The sequence below is a fragment of the Dermacentor silvarum genome, chromosome 10 (genome assembly GCF_013339745.2).
Source record: "Dermacentor silvarum isolate Dsil-2018 chromosome 10, BIME_Dsil_1.4, whole genome shotgun sequence".
Taxonomy (NCBI): domain Eukaryota; kingdom Metazoa; phylum Arthropoda; class Arachnida; order Ixodida; family Ixodidae; genus Dermacentor; species Dermacentor silvarum.
Window position 1 is genome coordinate 110,245,473 of NC_051163.1, and position 22,480 is coordinate 110,267,952.

The following is a 22,480-nucleotide window of genomic DNA, read 5'->3' on the forward strand; positions in this document are numbered from 1 at the left end:
CTTCTCTGTGTACGTGTGTGGTTTGCGCTGCCGTTCAAATTACGCATTTCTACCAACTAGCCCAAGTATCATTACAATTCAAGTTGTCGATAAAATTTAGTTTTCTCTCTTTAGCGTTTCTCCCATGAGAGCATTTCGTCATTTCATGAATGTTTGGCCGCTTTGCCGCATTTCGCAGCGCTGCCTGAGGAGCGTACGAAACTACACGAGAAAATATAAAAGCGGCGCCGGCGATCTGCAGCATTTTCATGAAAATTGAGAACGAACGAACAAACTCGGTGGCATTGGTTGTGTCCTCGTGGTGTTCTCCACCACAGTGCACCTTTTATTTCGTGGCCTCCGAAATTTTTGTCGCGCGAATCTCGGAGGCGATGTAGAGCTCTACCGCGCCCTCCGCCAGCTGCGCTGTGAGCGCCGAAGTGTTGTCAAGGTTGAAAGGAAGCTGTGCCCCGTGTCGTCTGTGTGTTCCGCAAGCCGTACATGTGTTTGTCGCCGGCTTCGTTGAACCTGGATTGACTGAGCGCGCCCGGGTCTTCACCATCAGAGGCTTCTCCTGTTTATGGGAGGAAACGCGGCGTCCGCCATGCCGTCGCCCGTGATCGTAGCCGCCACCGCCAAGCACACCGCCACTGTAAGTTAGGCTTATACCATTCAAACGGCTCGAGTTTTGTTGTATCGATTCTGTCATGTCCGTTTCTCCGCTGCTCGGCCGTCATCATTTGACGCTGCGTGAAAGTGCGAAAACGAAACGAGTGTTCCGTTCGTCCGCTGCGATGGCAATTCCGGTCCGAACCACGGGGTTAGGTCAGGCCAGAGTACGGTACGCCGAAAGCAGCGGTTGTGTTGATCGCTATTAAACAGTCTTCCTGTGTAGATGTACTGCACGCAGCGATCGCCCACTTAACCGTGACGCTTTCACGCGTTACGTGGAGCGCTTGAAACGCGGAGAGGTCGCGCTCTGAAATAGAAAGCTGGCAAAATCGATACGAGGAGCACACTGGCGTGCCAGTAGGAGGCCCAGTCGCGTGTCGGCACACATTTATAATTCATGATGTAGATTACGACCGCAAGAGCCGACGTCGCTTCGTTTAATTCTGTTTAATTATGTTTGCAACCTCCTAGTTGACACTGAGTAGGCACTCTGTCATTGCGCGAAACCTTGAAGTCACATAGAGCCATTGCCTCTCCATGCGAGAAGAGAAACAAAAATGAAAATAAAAAATGTGCGAACCGGAAGGCGAGCGGTTTTTCAATCTGAGAATGGTCGATAGCTGTGAAGGAATAGCGCGCGCAGTAGCCACCGTAGCGCGCAGACTGATTGAACGTCTTTGCGCGTGTAATTTTTTTTTCCCCCTTTTAAGTCTTCCTCATGCGCATTCGGAAGAAAGTTAGCAAGCTGCGCTGATCCAAATGTAAACTTCGTAACCCTGATCCGGCATTCTTTCAGATTAGTGAATGAACTGAAAATGAGACGTAAATGGGAATTGTGGAAAACGGTCTTACTGCAAGCGAAACTTTTGGAGCATGGATGCTTGGGCATTTTGCGATGTGTAAAGGAAAAAAGAAGCCTGAAGTTCAGTTGTAGGTTACTGTTTTGCTCACGAGACATAAATGAGAGTTTGAAACACTGTACGTTTTTGCACTCTTTCAGGTTATCTTTCTTCACGGCCTGGGAGATACAGGGTGAGGCACGTTTAACTCTGCACATCTCTTATCCTGCACGAATGATTACGAAACTGGTGCCCCTATTACACAGCCACTTCCAAAGCTCATTGAAAGGAATCTGTATCAATACTTTCGAGTAGGTTTAAAGTCTACCACAGTGACTCAGTGGTTATGCCATTCCTCTGCTGTGTACGTGGTGACAGGTTCGATTCCTGTCTGCTGCAGCTGCATTCCTATAGAGCTGGAATGCATACTTTTTCTGCATGTGAAAAAACCTGAAAATTAATTGCGAGCCCCTATTATGGCATTTCTCATAGCCACTTTGTATATTTATTTGCAGCCCACAATGACTCTTTACGTTCTCATAACTCCCAAAGGAAGTCTTGCACTTATGACTGATTTATTTTTTCTGAGATTTTGCGACACCATTGAATTTTTTTTATCATCATTGTTCCGTAAGACATGTATAATTTCTGTGTGCCTTATTTGTTTGCCATTTAGTTGTTCACAAGCCGCAAAATTATTTCCTTTGTCTGCATCAGACCTGCTTGTCTGACTAGTAGGTGCCCATACCCATGCCATACGGCCATACGGACTGAGCCTGTGTGTATGGCAGCAACTCCACAGCACAGCTTAGCGCCGGCTACATTGGGCGGTGGCTGTGTGTGCCCGTTGTGAAGCCACAAGCCAGCCATCAATGACACCTAGGTTCCTTCATTGCAGTGGTCTTTGCTGTAGAGGCGTTCACGACACATAATAAATATATAAGAATTCCGTGGGAACGTGAGGAATCCTTGATACAGGTTACTTATAGTAGATGCATATAACATAGGTATTTGACTGTGATATTATTGGGGAACTTAAAAAGGGCAACTCCCGCGATTTTTTACCATGTCAAGCTAATAAAATATTTAGGTTCCCGAGATCCTCCTGTGACGCACCTGATAGGAGAATTGTTCCGCAAATTCGAAAATAATTTTAAATAAGCATAAAAGCGCAAAAACGAAACCGAAACCTGAGCAAGCCGCCCAGCGAACCTCTGCGTGTGACGTCACGAGCAGGAAAGAAGCGCGCCTTCTTCCGTTGCGCTCGAGGCACTGGCGAGGGGGGAGGTATAGCGGGCGGCGTTGTACTGCTGTACTCTGGCATCAACTGCGTACTGCGCGGCGGCGCGCGGTCGCGCGGGCCGTATCTTGAAAGCGATCTGCGTTGGGGCAGATTCTACGCAGTGTATGTGCGTCGGCGGCTCGTAGCTTTGTGCGGGCTGTGTGTTCTCGGCGCTCAGTTTGCGTTGAAGCGATAGACAACAGCAACTTCGCTCGCTTCTGCAGCGGCGCTTCCACACGCCACCAGCGTTTGACAGCACGTGTCCGCGCTCATCGAGTGTGATGTGTCACAGCGTCTGCCAGCGCGTCGGCACGCTCATCGAGTGTGATGTGTCACAGCTCTGCCAGCGCGTCGGCAACATCAACTGGAAAAGGAGAGTGCCGGCTTGGCGGGCTAGGCCAGCTGCAGCAAGCGGCAGGATCACGTTTGAATGAAGGGAGGGGGAAAGGTCACGCCCGCGGCGCCTCGCACACGCACGCACACGTGCGCTCGCTTCGCATTCCGTCGCGGCGGAGAAGGTGCTTCCGGTTGCTGCTCGCGCAAAAATAACAAAATTTGGGGCGAAATCTCTAGGTTGTCGGCGGGGAAAATTCGTTAGTTCGAGGGGGTCTCGCGCTGCCACTTCGTTACGCAGAGGCCTCAAATACATGTGCTTCTATGGAGTAAGGGCGGGGAAAAGGAAAACTTCGTTATATCGAGGAATTCGTTATATGGAGGTTCGTTATAAGCAGGTTTAACTGTATGTGCGACCACACACCTTCGGAAACAGCGAGCGGGAGACCGAAGTAGCGAAGTATTGTGCAGCCTGCTTATCATTCTTCGTATTCTTTTCATGCACACAGTGTTCCGCAAAGTAGACATAGATTAGGACATTGGGGGCGCATATGATCATTCATTTAGAGAATACATAGTTTTCTCGCGGAAACGCCGATGTCATGAAGTATGACATCGTTGGCAGCTGAACGAGACGGTTGTTTACGCATGCTGTATCGAAGGGGCCTCTGCTTGCTGCCCATTTGGGATACGAGGCAAACAGTGCACCTCGTTAGCTAAATAATGAGTCAGCATAACAATAGGTAATAATACACCCATGGATGTGCGTAGTCACATTTCATTTAGGGAAGCGCCGGCGAGTGCGACTGGCCGCGTTCAAGAACGGCAATGTATACGTATGTTGATTGCACGTCGTGTTGTCGCTTCTAGCTTTTTGCATGTGCACGGTACAAAATGAGGAATGGTTTATTTCATATCCATATGGTCAAAACTGAACTACAGAAGCAGGTTTCCTCATCCTAATAGCTTAATTAGCTTCATATCAGTTGGTCTGGTCCACCAGCAGCAGACGCACGAACTCGGCCACTGTTATAGGCTTAGCCTCGGCTGAACGCGATCAGCATCGGCTCAAACTGTGTTTGCGGATGGCGAGGGCTGAAGTTCGTGCAGCCAACAACGCAACACCGCTTGCCACCCCGCATCACTTGCCCGTCCACAGGGAATGCAACTTCTCGTGACAGCAACATCTCGCGTCAAGCACTAGCTCATGATCGTCGACTCCTGCACTACCTGCACGCTCTCGTCGCTGTCGTTTGCATGATCCCGGCATGCTCTACGTGGAATATTCCTGACGTCATACACAATGGGGCCTGTAACTGAGGAGGAGGTAAGGCAGGGTGCTCGAGGCAATAAATTAAATTCATTTGTAAAAAATCTGTGCAGCTCTCAAGCCTGCTTTTTTTTTAGGACATGACGGAGGTATTCAGAGGAACAGACCCAGCGAATTTCATCGACATCCGTTCACATCGAAAAATATCGGAGTTGCCCTTTAAGGCATTAACATTAACACAAGTCATTTCTCGCATCCTTGTGGTACAGCCATTAGCACATTTTGTATTTGTCGGTGTTGTCTACGTCAGCCAGTAGGAACTTTACGAAGCTGGTATAAAATATTGTGGCCACAATTCTGAAGCGCTGCTGACTCCATGAAAATCTGCGCTTTATCCTGGTCCACATATCTCTGCGTCACCTCTGGCAGCACTGTGGAAACTGTGACTAGAAGGACTCCAACATAACAGGTGCAGCATTTCCTGTTAGCCCTCTATGGGAGCTGCTGGGGAAGTTTTATTTCCTGCCGAGACTGAACAAGTGATACTAGTAAAAAAAAATTAAGCAAGAAACATTTTTTTTATCTGTGCTAATTGTTGCATCTGTACCTTTTGTAAGAATTTAGAGAACTCAACAAATGTGGGACTATAATTGAAACGCAGTATGACAGTACTTAACGTTCAGTAATATATCCTGCACTGCAAATTGTGGGGTTCAAGTGTGATGGGACATGTATAAGCTTGTTGAAAGTTCCCATGGACTCGCTCCTCACTTTCCACGAGATCTTGACTCATTATCATCTTTCGCGGAGGGCTTTTCCACTTCCTCACCCTAGACTCACTCGATCGCAATCGACGGCCTTTAGGATGCTCCAAACGGGGTCTTTCCCTTCGAGGGGCAGATTTAGTCACTTCTCGCCCAACATCGAACTGCAATGTCCAGACTGCGGAGAGGCGTACTGCTCATTAGCTCACATGCTCTGGCAATGTCCTGCGTTACGCGACACAGAGTTCAACAACGAAGAGGTCTGGGAGGAAGCCCTTAAAAGCGGCGACCTCTCGGTTCAACTTCGGGCTGTCCAGAGGGCCTGCGAGAGGGCGGAGGGCCACGGTCTTCCGGTCCCTGCGCGGGAGCGGCCCACGACTGCTACCGACTCCCCCTGAAAGGGGGCGTCCAAACGCAGTTCCTCAGGACTTGAATAAAAGTTCTTTGTCTGTCTGTCTGTCCCATGGAACAGAAAAAGAGAGGGGAACCAGGTCACATAGCGGAACTGAACAATAAAGAATCCTGAGGCAAGGAAGTCATAAATTGTGTGTTGCAAGGGGCACCCGTCATCGTTATCATCATCATCATCAAACCAAATGACTGAATTTGTACGTGTGGCAGCAGCTCCAAAATACGCACATGCCTGTGAAGGGGGAGAGGGGTAGGAGTATCGTCGTTACCAGCCAACTGCTATGAAATTTTTAACCGCTTAAAATGCCCAATTTCAGATAGTTTAGATGCAAAGCAACCTTTCCGCAATACATGCATACGTTTGAAGAAAAAAAAAAGATTTTTGTGTTGCTGAAACTAAAAAAACTGATGCCATTACCACTTGCCAAAACCGATGCAGAATCCTAGATATTGAGAACCAACGGTAGTTTTTAGTATGATTCTAAGATCGGGCAATGTCTGCGGTGTGCTAAAAATTTCGGGAGGCCACAGTGTGGGATTTGCCTCACGTCTGCTATCCACGAGGTGACTGCATCGTCTGCCGAAGTGCTATTTGAGGCAATTAGTAGAGAAAGATAATTACAGGCCCTGCAGCTTTCTCAAGATTACTTTGATCATAGCATGTACCTGATAACATATTTACTAAAAGTTAAAATTTGTTTCAGTTGGCCTTTAATGCTATGAGAAAGCAAGACCATGCTCAAGAACTCAGGCTTAATATTAACCCCAAGTTGTCCTCATGGCTTGATTATGATTGCCAAATTTTGAAAAATATTGAGAGGGTGGGAGTCTGGTGGAGTTTTCTCCTCTGCTAAAGATTTAAGTTTGACTACCATTACAATTGTGGCAGGATAATCTCAACAGCATGCTAAAATTTTTTAGATATTATTTATTTGAATTCTAATAATACATTACATTGCATGATTGTCATGATACTAGAGTAAAAGGCAGAGAAAAAAATGTGCGAATTGTCTTGATATTTAGTGGCACTTGGCAACCACTAATCTATTCTCGCTGCTGCATGGATGTTCCATGCAACACTTCCATACTTCGGGGAGGACCTGACTCAAATTTAAAATTGTCATTTGTGAAGCTCCCTACCTTTTCCAGCTTCCATACCGCATCACAGCAAACAGCATACTTGTGTGGTCTTGCCATTTTAATTGCAGTGGTTTATGTGAATACAAAACATCTTCAGTTTGTGTCCAAATAGCCTATGTAAGCAGCCCTCTCTCTCTCTCTCTCTCTCTCTCTCTCTATATATATATATATACATACACACACACACATACGTACATATTGTTACGAGGCATTGCGTATGAGCCTGCCGTTAAAGGACCGCTGTGCTACGCGAAGAGGAAGAAGACGGGACAAGCCTCGTGAGATGCTGTCAGCCATTCTCTGGTAGCAGCAGCCTGTATATATTGTCTCTCCTGGGTACTTGTGAATCCCCGTGACAATATATATATGGACACAAACAAAGAAGACAGTAACCAAGAGGCCTAATTTTTTTAGTAACAGTATGAAGTCAAGGAAAGCATAGGGGAAATTATTTGCTGTTTTTAATGAAAATGTAGAAATCATTAGGGAAAGGAAAGTGGACAAAAAAAAACAACTTGCACCCGGCAGGATGTGAGCATTATCTGCTCCTACTGGCAGCAAGTTCTTTTTTTTTTCCTTGTCCACTTACTTTCCCATTATCTTATCATTTCTACATTTCTATTAAAAACAGCAAATATTTTCGTCTCTGCTTTTGTTGGCTTCATTATCTATTAGCTTCATATATATATATTGTGTGTGTGTGTGTGTGTGCGTGCGTGCGTGCATGTGTGTGTGTATGTGTGTGAACTCATGAGCATCTATAAAAGTGAGCCCATACATCCTCCACAGCTGCTATTAATAGCACATTGGCTGCCCTACGAAAGCATACTTTTGATGCTGTGCATATGTATCTAAATGTATGTACTTCTCGGTGGTGCAGGTTGGGCTGGTCATCTGTATTTGAAGCAATACGTCAGCCACATGTCAAGTACATATGCCCTACAGCGTGAGTTTGAGCACCTTGTTATTTGTTCTGCTTATGTTTATTAGATGAGTACTGACACAATGTTTGGTAATTAATGGAATGGTGGAATTACAATGGATTGGTAATTAATTTGCTGCATTGTTAGTTATGCTATGAAGCCTCAGTTTTTTTAGAGCAGAAAAAGAATTATCGCGCATGTCACATTTCAGTGCAAGGAGTTCAAAACGCACACCAAGTGTAGTATGACTGGGCTTGAAGAGGCCCACTGGTTACCTCGGGGAAACCAAAGGCCAAAGCATCATGTGGTGCCACAGTGCTCAAGGCGGTTGATGTTGGTCAGTGCAGTAGTCACTGGCCACACCATATGACCTTATCGCTGAAAGCTGAACGCATTGCACATGTGACAGTATGGTAGAGGAGAGAAGGTGAGAGGGGCAGTAGGTGTTCTGCAAAGCTACAACAGAGGACCAAGTTTATCGTGTCTGGAACCTGGAGGTGCGCAGGTGAAAAGAAAGGTGCCCAAAGGCTAACCTTGGTGAGACAACTGCTGTTAAGGTATTCTGCTATGTGGACGATTTTTTAGTCATGTTTCGTGCGGAGCAGTGTGACGCCTGGCAGTCAATTCTAACATGACTAGCCTGGATTTGACAACTGAGTTTCCCGCAAATAACAAACTGAGCTTTTTAGATTTAGAACTTTTGTTCATGCCGAAACATGTTTGCTGGAAATATGTCCCTCACTCTTGAAGAAGCTTGCTTCCTTTTAGTCTCGCTCATTTGAAGCTTTTTAAGCGGGGGAGACCAAAAGCATACATGAAGGCATCTCTTTCAAGGTCTTTCCATCACCAGGTTACAACCAGCTTTCAAAGCCAAGTTGAAAGACTAATAGCTGCCGGCTTCCCCGACAACCTGCTCTCGGGCATAGCGGAATCGCCTGTTGCCGATTTGAATTTAGGAAGAAAGAAATGCAAAACAAGCCACCTTTGAGAATGAACCCAAGACGAAAGATTTCTGCTATACCTTATGTTCACAAGGTGCCGCATCACCTAAAAAGAGTTGTTGAAAAAGCTGGTGTCAATCATGTATTTACGGCACAAAATAAGCTAGGGTCCCTTTGTAAGCACGTAAACTCAGATTGCACTTCCAGGTCTCGCTGTAAGAAGAAACATTCAAAAGAGCTTGTGAAATGCACCATGGGAGTTGTCTACCACGTTCATTTATAGTGTTGCCGCTGCTACATCAGCCAGACAGGGCAATGTATTAACGACCCCTCAAGAGAGCATGCCAATCTGACAAGTCACTGTTCCAAGTGCAAGTGCACCCCTATTTTTGACTATTTCCATGTTGTGGCCAAATACAGTGACAAAAGGGCACGTGAAATTTATGAGGCCTATCTTATTCATGTTGCAGGTGAAAAACTAATGTGTGTGCCTTCTATTAACTTACTAGATAATGAATATATCAGTATCACTTGAGATGATGCATGTTCTTGTACATGTGCCTACACACTTATTTCACCCCTTCCGATTGTACTTATATTCCTGCCATCTGAGCAATAAACTTGGTTTTAGTGTGCGCTCTGTCCTGTCGCCTTCTTCCTTTCTAAGATTTGCACACTTAAAAGGATTTTTCTTGTCTAAGTGATAAATTGATACCCAAGATTCTTGTGTCAGTACTCCTTTAGATAAGGAACAACTTTCCAATTACCGTATAGACTCGTGTAAGGGCTGCACACCCAACTTGGTAGCCCAAATTTGGACAAATTTCCAATGGAGAAGCAATCGCATTCGGTGCCCCAATGCCGCGCGCACATTAGCGGATTTTCGAGCGCTGCGTACTTTGGCATGCCGCTACTGGATGGCAAGAGCTGCGCATTGACCTCTGATGCAATGGTACATTTGAAGTGCGCGCAAGTTGCCGGCTGCGCTGGCCCCATTTTGACCAAAAGGTTCAGCGCCGTGTAAGGGCCGCCCTTCGTCAAAATTGCGAAATAAGGGGTGGCACTTGCCTAAGTCTATACGGTAGTTATAGTTGCATGCATATGTAACCGTAATGGCATTTCAGAATGTAGTGCTAAATTTAGACAGCAGGCAGTATGTCACCACGTAGTACTACCTAGTGTAAAGAGTACGGCCTGTCGTTTTCCAGGCCAGTCATCCCTGTCACTCTCAATGGAGGCATGCGAATGACTGCATGGTTCGACCTCTGCTCTCTGGACCCCAATGGCAGAGAAGATGAGGCTGGCATCAAAGCTGCGGCTGAAGGAAGTATGTGTCAATTGAAGGGAGCTTCAATCATACTTAGTAAAACTTGAAAACAGTGACGTAGAGATGGGTTATTTTTTTAGCAGCACCTTATTAGCATCAGGAGACGTTGGAGAGTTTTAGCTTGTCCGTAAATTTATTGGCATTTGCGGAGCACATGGTTACTGAACAGGTGTACGGCAGCAACAACACTGGTAGTGACATCTGGTGACGCGGAGTTTAACCAGATAGTACTGCCGTGACCTGCATATTCTTGACTGCTGGTGTAAAGTGCCATAATCATTCATCTGCCGTACTTTTCTCATTTTCCTTTGACAATAACGCTGACAAGACAGTAATTTTTCGTGCACATTGTAGTTTGACAAATCGTCACAAGATGTCACTGCCGGCTTTGCCCCTGCCATCCACGGCTCCGGTAATCTGCAAATGCTCAGAAGTTTGCGGATTAGCTAAAACTCTCTATATCAGAAATTGTGATACTCTCAGGCCTATTAAAATAAAATTTGCAAATTAACATTTCTATTTACTCCCTGTAAGGGACATGTTACAGCTGCAGAATCGAAGCCGGTTAGTATCTAAGGCATGATCCATTAATAGTTATCCTGAAATTAACACAAGTTTCTGGAAATTTCAGTTGGTAAATTGGTATGGCATTACACTTATTATTTCCGCAGAGATTCTTTTTGATGCACTGTGGCTCAGAGCTGTGTAGTACAACATATTTCATAATAGCTATTAGCAAGGCAATGTCTGAAAACTGATGGTAGTTTCGTGATTCTTATTAAGTGGACACGTCTTGAGCACTGCATGGCTTCAATTCCACATGCTTAAAACGTTATTCATTCGTACTGCGTAGTTTCGAATGCCTGTAGGCACAAAACATTGTGTCACTGAAAGAATGACCTGTTTATCCCTATTGCTCTGTGTTGGAGAATTCAATCTTGGCATGAAATTGCAGTTGTATGTGTGTTTGCATGCATAAACTGCACGTAGCAACAAATACTTCGGAGATTGTTAATGGTTAGTGTGAAGAAGTTTTGCTTGTTGTGGAGTACAAAAACTTAACTCAGTCTAGGTATGTTTCATAGCTGCAATGTTTCTCTAGCATGAAATATCTGAGGTGCTGTTTTTTCATGTGGCATGTTTATGAAACAAGCACTCAGTCCTCATAGGACATGGACAGAGACATAATTAAGCTGGATTGTATGTATGTGTTTATATATATATATATATATATATATATATATATACACACACACATAGCATTTTTTTCAAATGCTGCAGCTGTATTCAAAGTTATTGCAGGAGTACACCAGGTGTAGTGACCTGAAGTAGAACATTTCAGTGGAATCCTAAAGAGGTGCTAGAAGACACTGCATGCCAGCACCGATGTCAAAAAAGGAAGTTGCCGTCTTCAGCTCAGTGTTCTTGACATTTGCACTTGGGTTTTGGTTTAATGGCCGAGTGAAGTGTGGCACAACAATTTAGCGAAATCGGCTCTTCACATTTCGTACCTGAGCTTGTCACTAATTGCATAAACCCTTTCATGAAGCGTATTTCTTGGCTTTTTGCTGGCTAGCTTATGATGATAAGGTAGTAGTGAAGGCTGAGTATTGGACAAACACTGATCATGACAAAACAGTTGTAGCCCTTGATATGCCAGATGCCACTTACACTTTTTAATGTCGTCTAATTTATCAGCTATCCATGTTTGCTATCTAAACCATACTGATCATTCATATAAAAACTAGAATACGTTTCACCATTCTTTGAAATTGGTTTGGCAGCAAAATGCATATGGTACTTTGTTGTTCTTTTTTCTTATATTTCTGTATTTTGATTGCTTTGCCAACTGGCTGCAAAGAATGCATAGCATTGAATACACTTTTTCTTAATATGTGCATGAGCAGTAGGCACTTTCAAGTTCTCGGAAGTTTGAAATCTCGTAGCCTACTGAGTATAATACTGACGCAATAAAGTGCAACAGTCAGAGACTGTGGCTGCTGATACATGCAGCATTGCCCATGGGCGCTCGTGGAAGCGATGGTTCGCTTTGTGGTATACCAAGAGGGTGAGAGTGTTTTTGGGGCAGGATTAATGGTTCCAGTCACTGGAAGGGGGTCTGTGGTAAACCACAGACCAGACTGTCATAATGACTGCCCAACTGTCGCGTTTCGTTCGGTGAGTACTGTAGATGATGAGGGATGTGGAAAATGCTGCGTAAAGAGCGTGACAAGCCCCCTAGCGCCTTCTTACTGCTACCGCTGTCGACTGATAATTCGGACTCGGCGGGGACCGCCAAAAAGTCTGAATAATTGGCAATCTGAAATATTGGATTCATCAGAAAATAAGTGACTTTAAAAAGGTGTGCCATATTCTCGGATCGGCACTTTCAATGATACCTTGAATTTCGTGAAATTAAGAAACACTGGACACACGGAACTCACACAACAATTTGCGAGTACTAACTTAAGTGGCCTGACTTGTCCTGCAGTATGGGTGCAGTCAGAAACTACTGGATTGACTTGGCTTCGTTAGTTTTGGTTTCAAGGAGATGCCAGTGACTTGGCCAATGACCATGTCAGCAACGTATCAAAATGAAAATGTCACTGCTTCTGCATGACTCTGTGGCCAAATTATCATGCAGTCAGGCCGTCAGAGTCCAAATTATCACATGGCATCCTCTAAGTTGTATGAAATTTCGGTCGGCCTTATACGTAAAGTTCATAGGGCCAGTGGCAGTGCTGCGAAGCTGTCCAAATTATCGGGGTTGGCCAATGTATACAGGCAGCAGTCAGCAACATAATGCAGTTAAGGTAATGACGTCAACGAGAATCATGTAGCATTAGGCATCTCTAGTACTAATCAGAATACAGCAGACATGACATGTTGGCAATCTCCATGAACAAATAATACTATGCATACAGGACCTGATCTACTAGTAGCAAACGGTCTGGTATATACATGGCCTAATGTACTAGTACCAAACGGTCTGGTAAATTATGAGTGCATCAAAGAAAACAAAGCTTACAAACATCTTACTTTTTTTTTTTAATTGTACTGCCTCCCAAATTGCTTACAACTCGTCTCCGCTGTGCGTGCCTCAGTCCACAGGCTCATAGCTGATGAAGAGAAGTCGGGCATCCCCTCGGACCGCATCGTGCTTGGCGGCTTCAGCATGGGTGGAGCACTGGCGCTCTACTCTGGCCTGCGCTACCCCAAGCCCCTGGCCGGCATCCTGGGTCTCAGCTGCTGGCTGCCACTTTTCAAGCACTTTCCTGCGGTCAGTGTCAGTCGCTGTTGCATCCATGAAGTTTCTTACGAAATTTATTATAAAAAGAAATCGGGCAGAAGTGCCTGCGGGAGCTACAAGTTTGGTGGTTCAGCTGGCATGAGAGTGAAAGGTACACGAGGAAGGAAGAAACTGACGGGCAGGATAGCGTGTTAAAAGTGAAGTCGGGGAAAGACTGCTTGGCACGTTATTGTGCCACGGTAAGTTTCTTGTGCCTTATGCCAGTGCGTAGCGTATGCTCTTGTGAAAAGACAGCGGTTGTGACAGCAAGATGTGGTTACTGCACTTGCGCATTGCAACGAGGACAATAAATGTATACGCTGCATTAAACAACGAAAAAGGGATAGAAATTTATTAGAGAAAAGCTGAGAAGTGAGCCTGAACTACCCTGTTCTAGCCTGCCACTCAACATTGGGGAAGGGGGAAAAGGCGAACAAAAGGAAAGGGATAAAGCATAGGTTATTATGATATAAAAAGAAAAAGCGTGAATAAAAGAAACTAAATTAATTGGAAACACTTATTACAATTGTATGTCCAGTTCAGTATCTCTGAAAAAACTCAGTTGCCTTCATGGCCTGGTTCGCAGAGTATTTTGGCCATGGACCTAGAAGAAGGTTTTCAGAGTGTGGCTGGTTGTCGGTGCATGCCAAAGATGTTCCCATTGTCTTTCTTGCATGTATGCTAACAACGAAAGATGCACGAGCTATATGGAGAAAATGTGCACAGAGTAGTTGGCAAGGCACCCTAACAGATGCGCTTAGATTAAGACCTTCGTGGTACCAGACACGCTAAACCAAGTCTTCCTAGCGCAGGGTCACATGATGGGCCAGCTTTTGGGCATATGGTGGAGAGAAAAGGCAAAGAGGATGGCTTCACAGAGAGTTGGGTTGCGAAGGGTGGATGCGTGATGCTCCTTTGTTGTTGCTTTGTTTTTTTTTTTTTTGCTTCCTCCATGGATGGCTAGTGCTACATGGATTTGCCTAAGCTTCGCTCTTTTTGATTTTGCAAATTGGTTATCTTTAGCGAAATATTGCTTTATAAATACAACAGTTCAAAATGATTATGCATGTGCGCAGGAACTTGATGCACTTAAAAAATACTATTTCATCAAAGTTTAGAATAATCATGCCGTTATTTAATAATGCCACAAAAATGTCTGCAGCTGCAAGCACAAAGTATAGGCAAAGACCTGTACTGGCCGCCATTCCGGTGATAGCTGAACGATCTGTGCCAGGATTCTCTCCAGTGACTTTTTGTAGGGAACTCGACGCTGGCGTCATCTTTTGTTGTTGGCAAACGAAATAGACTGATTTTTCCATGTGCAGAGCACATGCGCAGTAGCCCTTCTGTTACTATGACGGAAGTAGTTTTCTCCGCTTTCCCACCCTACCTGGGCGGTTCAAGGGAGCATTCGGAGGGATGCTGAGAACAGTGCCGTTGCTGGATTTTCCCAGGGAAATTGTGGGGAGTGTTATGGGAAAGAGGTGTACCGGCGTGAAATTTCAATGTACTTTTTAAATGCGTAAGCATTTCTATGCCTACCCACCGAGTATCCGGTCTGTTACATAAGACAAATGCAATTACCCCCGTAAGCAATGGATCATACCTCCGTAAAGGCTACTAGCGCTTAGCAAAGTGAAGCGAAAAGTGCGCGCATTCATTCAAATCGCCCATAAAACACGTAGAACAGCATACATTTCAATAAAGGAGAAGCTCAAAACAAGCATCCGAACCATCAATAAAGCATTGCATGCCCCCCTCAGCAAATTTAGTGGTGGGTCTGCAACAGCTTCACTGGACATCCATGTTTATAAGGGCTGATAAGGGTGGTATCATGTTTGATACGGTTGATAACGACCGATGAGGGTTGATAAGGGTTGTATCAAGTTTCATAACATTGATAATGACACTGGGTTTTGTGGAGATGAGCAAGTGGCACAATACTTACGCATACCTAGACAACTCCCAGAGGAGTTTCAGCGTGTTTTTTTGCTTCACTAAATGAAACTTTAGATCATCGAAACCCAAGAAAAAAAGCATGCTGAGGCCAAGCAAGCAAGCAGAGGCCCTTAAGTAATTAACTGTAACATACTGTGTCTACAACCAGACGGATGCGCGTGCCATGACGTCCGGATAAACTAGCTTGCTCCATTCCTATGATTGCTGTGGCTTCCACTCACCAGCTTGCCAAGCAAAAGGTACATGTGAAGCACTCTTGTTAATTTTTTTCTCTGAGCAAGATTAACGTAACAAGAGTAAGAAGAGTGAAGGAATTCAAGGGCCTGATACTTGTTAGTCACAACCTTATTAAGAAACATTATAAAGCCAGAGAAAGTGTAGGGAAAATTAGTTGTGTGTAATTGAAATACAGAAGTAGTAAGGTGAGAGCAATGAAAGTAGATTAAAAATTACTCATCATAAGTGGGAAAGGGCTGACCATTTCACAACCACGGCACCTGAAATTCCAAACATCGCACGATATGCTACTTAATTTTTTGGACATGATTCGTGTGCGTAATGCTGTAGACATGTCATTTCTGAACTGATTTGATGCCACGTCGACTCGGCACTAAAACGCAACTTTTCTTGCGGGGAGTTTATGCGCGAGGCTTGCTTGACTGGCAGGTTGTGAGAACGTGTTGTGTCTTTTATATTACTTTGTTAACTTTGTTTAACATGATCCCCACCATTGACCCTCACCCCTGCTTAGACCACTGAGCCATCTTTTTCATTAAATTGTAGTAATTGAGGTCATAGCACTGAATTGACACGGACAGGAAAGACAACAGGATGTGCACTAAAGTAGATGAAAAATTGAAAAGCGCACATCCTGTCATTTTTCCTGTCCATGTCAATTCAGCGCTATGGCTTCAGTTACTGCGACGAACCAACTAGCCCAGAAATCTGTACTCCTGGTTTTCATGAAAGTTCATTCTCTCTGTTGCCAATTCTCAATGAAGCTGAGGTAGTTAGGCCTAGCAACCTAGGCCTAACTGCCTCCATATTTAGCTGTGGAAAAAATTCAAAGTCGGCCGGCAGAGGTGCCTCATAACAAGTCGTTGCAAGTTCATTGTTAATTTATTCATACCCACAGACAACATTAGCGGTAGAGTGTGAGATCATGTGCGCCCACACTAGACTGGGGGCCATAGCAGTGGAGTTCGGGTACGCGTGCCCTTGTGTCCGACAAGAGCAACTTCAAACAGCACATTAATGATGGGCATGGGTGTTTTGGCCAGTGGCTTGGCCCTGTTGCATTGCAGCCAGCAAACTAATATACTAATACAATATGAGCACACTGATCACAAACGACGGTGCAAAACACGTTATGTAATTTATTCTCATGCCATGTATTGGCACAGCTAGCCACTGACATCGAAATTTGTCGAAAATCTTTTGCTGGCCCATCGGAAGCACCATGCTTGCATTTATTTGTTTTGCATAGACATAATTGCAGTATTATTTTTCTTGCCGATATCAGTATATGTGCTTATAACGAATACCGGGTATGAATAGCAGTGTGCGAATATTTGAATCAATTGGTATTCGATTCGAAGGACACTTTTACTATTAGAAATATTCAAAGCCCCCAAAATTGCTGCACTTGGTTCTTTGAGGCAGCTCCGCCTCAGTACAGCCGTTCTATGTGGTGAAGCATACAGAATATTTGAAGCATATTTGTCATGCCGTGAAGCATATCAGTAGTAAAAAGGTGGCACTGTCACGATGCCCACACTGTGGTGCCTGTTCATGCATCTGCACAATACCAGCGACCAGGTGGAAACCTCTGTGTCTGCGACTAATCTGGCTAAGTGCCTAAAAACGCACTTTCCATACTACAAGGTTGACCAAGTAGCGAGGTTGGCGATGTTTTCAAATGCTCGTTGTAAAGTACTTGAGTACCACCATGGATTGCTTCAATGGCAAAGTGGATTAAAAACCTGGCTTTAGAAAAAAAGCAAGAAAAATTTAACACCAAGGGAACCAGACATGTCCTCAACAACGAAGGCTTCTGAAGAAGCTCCTTCCACGTCAGCACTGCGGAAAGACTCTGATAAGCTCAACAACAAGCTGCAATTTTCACTGCCACAAGCGCAGGTCGAAAGATATGTGCATGATGAAATTTTGAGCCAGAAAGGAGATCCGTGTGAGTGGTGGCGCAAGCATGATGCCCACTGTTGGCTTGCAAAGAGATACCTGTCGATACCAGACACCAGTGTGTCCATTGAGCAGCTTTTTTCGCTGTCTGAAGGAATTGTGACATGCAGGAGGATGTCGCTTCTCCACGAACATGTCGAGCAGCTATCCTTCCTTCACGACAACTCTGAAGAACTGCAGATGTGATATAGTCAAGAAAAAGTCTTACACTGGAGACTTTAGTTGGCAACAAATCATAATGTTTCTGTATATTAGTTGCTGTGCAATAAACAATAAACTTTTTTTGTAGCTCTGCTTTATTAAACTGGTAGTATTCATATTCGAAAAATATTAGATTCTACTCGCATTTGGTTTTCGCTACTCAAGTTCGATAATCGCACACCCCTAGATGTAACGAAGGTACTGTCACATGCGATTTGTTATAATCAGGTTCGAATGTGTGTATATATATGTATATATATATATATATATATATATATATAAAACTGTATTTACTCGCGTAATGAATGCACTCGCATAATAAACGCACCTCCATATTGGTCGCTAAAAATCTGATTTTTTTTTTTCCTTGCCTGATTTTCCTTGCCTGAATGAACGCACCCCGAACTTTGCTACTGTGCAGTCCCACAATTGAGCAGCCGTGCTGTATTTTTCCAGAGAGACTAGGATTCTTTACTCTCGCACATGTGTTTAAAGCAAGCACACTTAATCTCAATGCTTGTCGTGTCGAAAGTACTTAATAATGCTTTGTGTAATTTGCCGAGACGACGTAAACAAAATTCTGCAGCTAACTTCTGTAGGCTACACGTCCACGCTAGCGGCAAACATGCCATGGCGGCACACCGGCAGGGGCAGTAGGTTTATGACGGAGAAGCTGATGGCAAAGCCATGACAAGAGAACACTAGCAGTAAGCATGCGGTAAGAACAGGTTGCTTGTTATCACAGTAGCTTGGGCCCTGATGGAAAGAGTGGCCGTGATAATACTCAGCCTGTTCTCACCACAACTTTGCCGCCTGTACTGGCCCAAAGGCACCTCGCAGACTCTAGAGAGAAAACAAAGCCAGCAGATCCCACGCCCTGTGGGAATCGATTTTATGCAATGCAGTGTGCAGGGAGCCTAACAAGTTAACGAAACGACCATGAGAGCACCAAGACGTAGGCAGCTGTTTCATGACCTAAATGACATGCTTGTCATGACATTCATGTCATGAGTCCTTAGGAGTCCCTTCAGCAATGCCTAAGAGACCTTAAGGCAAAAGCCTTAGTCATGCTCAGGACTATGGCTTTGACCATCAACCTTTAGCCTTTTCCTTCACTTAGTACCACATCCGAACCCATTCCATTGGTTTTTGAGTGATCTTTTTTCGCGGAGTCATTGTCATTTTTGCCGAGTCATGGTCATGACTATGGCTTCTACCGCCATCCTTTAGTGTTCCTTCACTTAGTACCACGTCCGAACCCATTCCATTGGTTTTTGAGTGATCTTTTTTCACGGAGTCATTGTCATTTTTGCCGAGTCATGGTCATGACTATGGTTTCTGCCGCCATCCTTTAGTGTTCCTTCACTTATTAACCACATCCGAACCCATTCGATTGGGTTTCGAATGTTAATCTTTTTTTCGATGAATCATGCTGATGACTATGACTTCTACTATCATCCTTTTGTGTTTCCTTCACTTAGTGCCCACGTCCAAACCCATTTCAGTGATTTCTTAGTGTGAATCTTTTTTTCGCTGGGTCATTGTAATTTTAGGCATCTGTTTCATGACCTACATGACACACATGTCATGACATTCAAGTCATGACCTATCATTAATGTTTGTCATACACTCTTGTCATAATATGCCAATTTTGGTACATCTCAAGTTAACGAAATGACCTTGAGAGCACCAAGATGTAGGCAGCTAGATAGATGGATACTGTCAAAGTGGCAAATGTTCGCCAAGAAAGGCTTCACATTTAAAAGCCGTAACTTGCTCTCTGCAACAGTTATTTACGCAGTTTACGGACTTTACTCTGATGTAATTAGCTGAGAGCGCGCGCAATGCGTAGCCAGGCATGGTGCACGGGAAAGTCCAAGTGAAGAAGGGGTGGTTGGCACTTCGTCAGCATAGTCAGCCTAGCCTTTCATAGTGTCGAATTCACATGTCTGTTGCTCGCTTTTATGCCCGTCTTTGGCTGTGCCGTGTGCGATGGGACCCATGTCGAGTTATACGCCGGGTGCCGGACAGAGTTTATCTGTTCACAAAACAGAAACGCTGATCAGACACCGATAAACTTTGACATGCCGATGAGCAGGACGGTCGAGGAAAGAGACGCATGCAACGTGGTTTTCAAAACAATGTGATGCCTGCAATATTGGCAGACGGCCTGAAGCAGCTACAAGGATGAGCTGTTGTGGATGAAGCGGCCAGCAGCCAGGACAACAGGTCTGACGGTTCCGATGCAGAGTGAAGTGCAATAACAATGCTGTTACAGTTTGCAAATAGTATATGTGCATTTTAACTGCAAATATGAGTTATCTAATGCATTTTTCAAATCATTACCGTCTTACTTTTCAATTATTGCTGTTTCGTAAATGTTCCTGTAAAACTTACCCCACATAATAAACGCACCCCTCAACTTTGCTTTGGATTTTTTGGTAAAAAAGTGCATTCATTACGCGAGTATATTCAGTATATGCAGTCGAGACTCGCAATAACGAAATCGCCGAGAAACACAAATTTTGCTTTCAGTAAATTTCGTTGGCGCAAAAGGAGACGGAAAAGACAGGGAAATGGCTTGCAAAATAAAATACAGTATAGACCACTTATAACATAACTGCTTATAGTGCAGGACCGGATGTAGTACGGTCTTTTCAGACTCCCATTAATTTTCCCATAGCACTCCATGTATACGCATACCGCTTACAGTGCAGCCGTGTGAGCCGAAATACCAGTTATAATGCAGCTTCCGCTGGAAAATCTCGCCGACAAGGGCGGTAGCGAGCATGCTTCTCAACGAGGTGCGCCCACCGATGGGAGAGGAGACTAACGAGGGCGATGCGGAGGAGGAGCATGAGACGTGGAGCATGAGTCCAACGGTGATAAAATCGTCGCCGCGCGCCGTATGTGCAAGTGAAAGCGCGCGGGGGATGTGCGCCTTCACGAAGAGCGAACACACAGCTGAGAGCAAACGCGACTTTCATCACGCGAAAGGCCATGGGGTTATGGGAGGGAGGGGAGGAGGGAGGGGGGGGGGGGGCGACGCTGTGCTGCGGCACCAAATGCGTATCTTGCAACCGGGGCAAGGGGACCTGGCCACGCAATCTCCTACGCGAAAGGACTAAAGCGGGAAGGCAGCACAGGAGGGAGGGAGGGGGAGGGGGGGGTCAGCTTCTACTCTGCCAACAAATGCGTTTGCGTCTGTGCCGGCTGTCGGTGTTGTCGCGCGCACCGTATCTTGAAAGCGATTTCCACACGGCTCTGACCTTTGTATGCGCTGTGCTTACGCCGCTCAGTTTCCGTTGAAGCGATAGACCGCACGAACCTTCGCTCTTCGCTCGCTGCGGCAGCCGCATTTCCCCACGCCCGCGTTTTGACAGTGGCTGTCTGCGGTCATCGAGTCTATTCATGTTTGCTTGTGTGCGTTGACACCACGCTTGTTAATTCAGTTAGTTAGTGAATGTGTCAAGCTTATGCAGCCGATAAAACTAATATCCCTACTCCTTATAGCTCTCTACTAATGTGCTATGGCAATTTTGCTTCGCCTTTCGGGCGAAACTGAGACATTTTTTTTTCATTATTACTTTGCTTCATGCGAAGATCGTGGGTACTTGGACATTAACCTTTCAATGTTCGTAAATTTAAACGGATACAAAACTCCCAGTCACGCACTTCGATTCTCGGATACGCGCGGCTGCTTGGTCTACATGTTTTGCATACGTGCAGGGCTTGAAAATCGATGTTTGGTTATAGTGCAGTACTGCTTATAGTGCAGATATTCACGACTCCGGCTACTTACGTTATAAGCAGTCTACACTGTATATTGCCAAAAGTCGGTAAGCTTACTTTGCTGGGCCTTGCCTTGCAGAAACTTGGCAGCTCTGCCTTCACACTACAAAAAGTGGTCCATTGCCATGTCGTCGTTGGGCTTGGTGAAAAACGAACAAATTGGGTCAAAGGTGTTTAACACATCCCGCGAGTTCGTCTTCTTCTCTTGATGTTTTGCTCCTTGGTGGTCCTCGGCGTCGTCAGCTTTGAACACGTTACTTATGATGGCCTCGTCGGTCATCTCTTTATGCACAACGTCTTCATCCATGCAAACAAACTCTTCAACGCTGAGGCCATCTGGAACTTCGTTTTCCAGGGCACAAAGTTCACTCCATGCGTTGGTCAGCGATGGCGACACTGCGCCGGCAGCACTGTCATCGAGTGCACCTTTGGGCACATGCCCGAAGGTGCCGCTGGATCAGCTCATGATGCTTGCTGAGTGGCAATGAAGCCGGCTAGCTTAAAACAATTTGCAATCACGGCCAGACATGTTGCAACCCATGCGGCAGCCACCATCTCAAGTGCCATCTCAAGTGCCATCTCAAGTCCACATCAGTGGGATGCTTGTCCTGGAGGTTCAAGAGCAGACGCTGAATCAGCCTCTCTGTAGGCGCACTTGGCACTGCGAATGACGCCTAGGCCGACTGGCTGGAGCACGGAAGCCCAGTATGGTCTTCTTCCTGCCCTTTTCAACCTGGGCAATAATCGCAGCCTTATCTTGTAGGATCAAAAATTTACGCTCTTCGGCTGGAGTTCAAAATGATCGCCAGGTGTCCAACGCACTTGTGGAGCATGTACACAAAAGTCATCACTTCATCGCTTGCGAAAATGCTGCATTCATTGCTAAAAAAAGAAACACGACAACCAGACTGCTGCTCGAACCTCTGCTGATATAAACGACACCTGATACCGTTAACAGGACGGACGGAAACATGCCTCAAGGTTATTCCCGTTCACTACGTCATATACTGCGTATTTAAATGGACAACGGCACTATGTCCGAGGCATTACGAACAAGGAACCTGCACATGTTCCGAAACGTCAAACTTTTCAATTTTGACTTGGTCAGTGACAGTAATACAGTATTAGCAATGTGTAGCTGCTCATATTGTGACTGGTA

At 45.1% G+C, this 22,480-nt stretch overlaps 1 protein-coding gene across 1 annotated transcript in view; it reads left to right on the plus strand.

The window, feature by feature from the left end:
* The first annotated feature begins 413 nt into the window (after positions 1–413).
* LOC119466460 (acyl-protein thioesterase 1-like) overlaps positions 414–22,480 on the plus strand; it is a 29,490-nt gene continuing 7,423 nt past the window's right edge. The window contains exons 1-5 of the mRNA XM_037726974.2: positions 414–631; positions 1,652–1,683; positions 7,571–7,636; positions 9,763–9,881; positions 12,986–13,161. Of these exons, the coding sequence (XP_037582902.1) occupies positions 560–631; positions 1,652–1,683; positions 7,571–7,636; positions 9,763–9,881; positions 12,986–13,161 (465 nt within the window). The 5' untranslated portion in view covers positions 414–559. The remainder of the gene's footprint in view (positions 632–1,651; positions 1,684–7,570; positions 7,637–9,762; positions 9,882–12,985; positions 13,162–22,480) is intronic.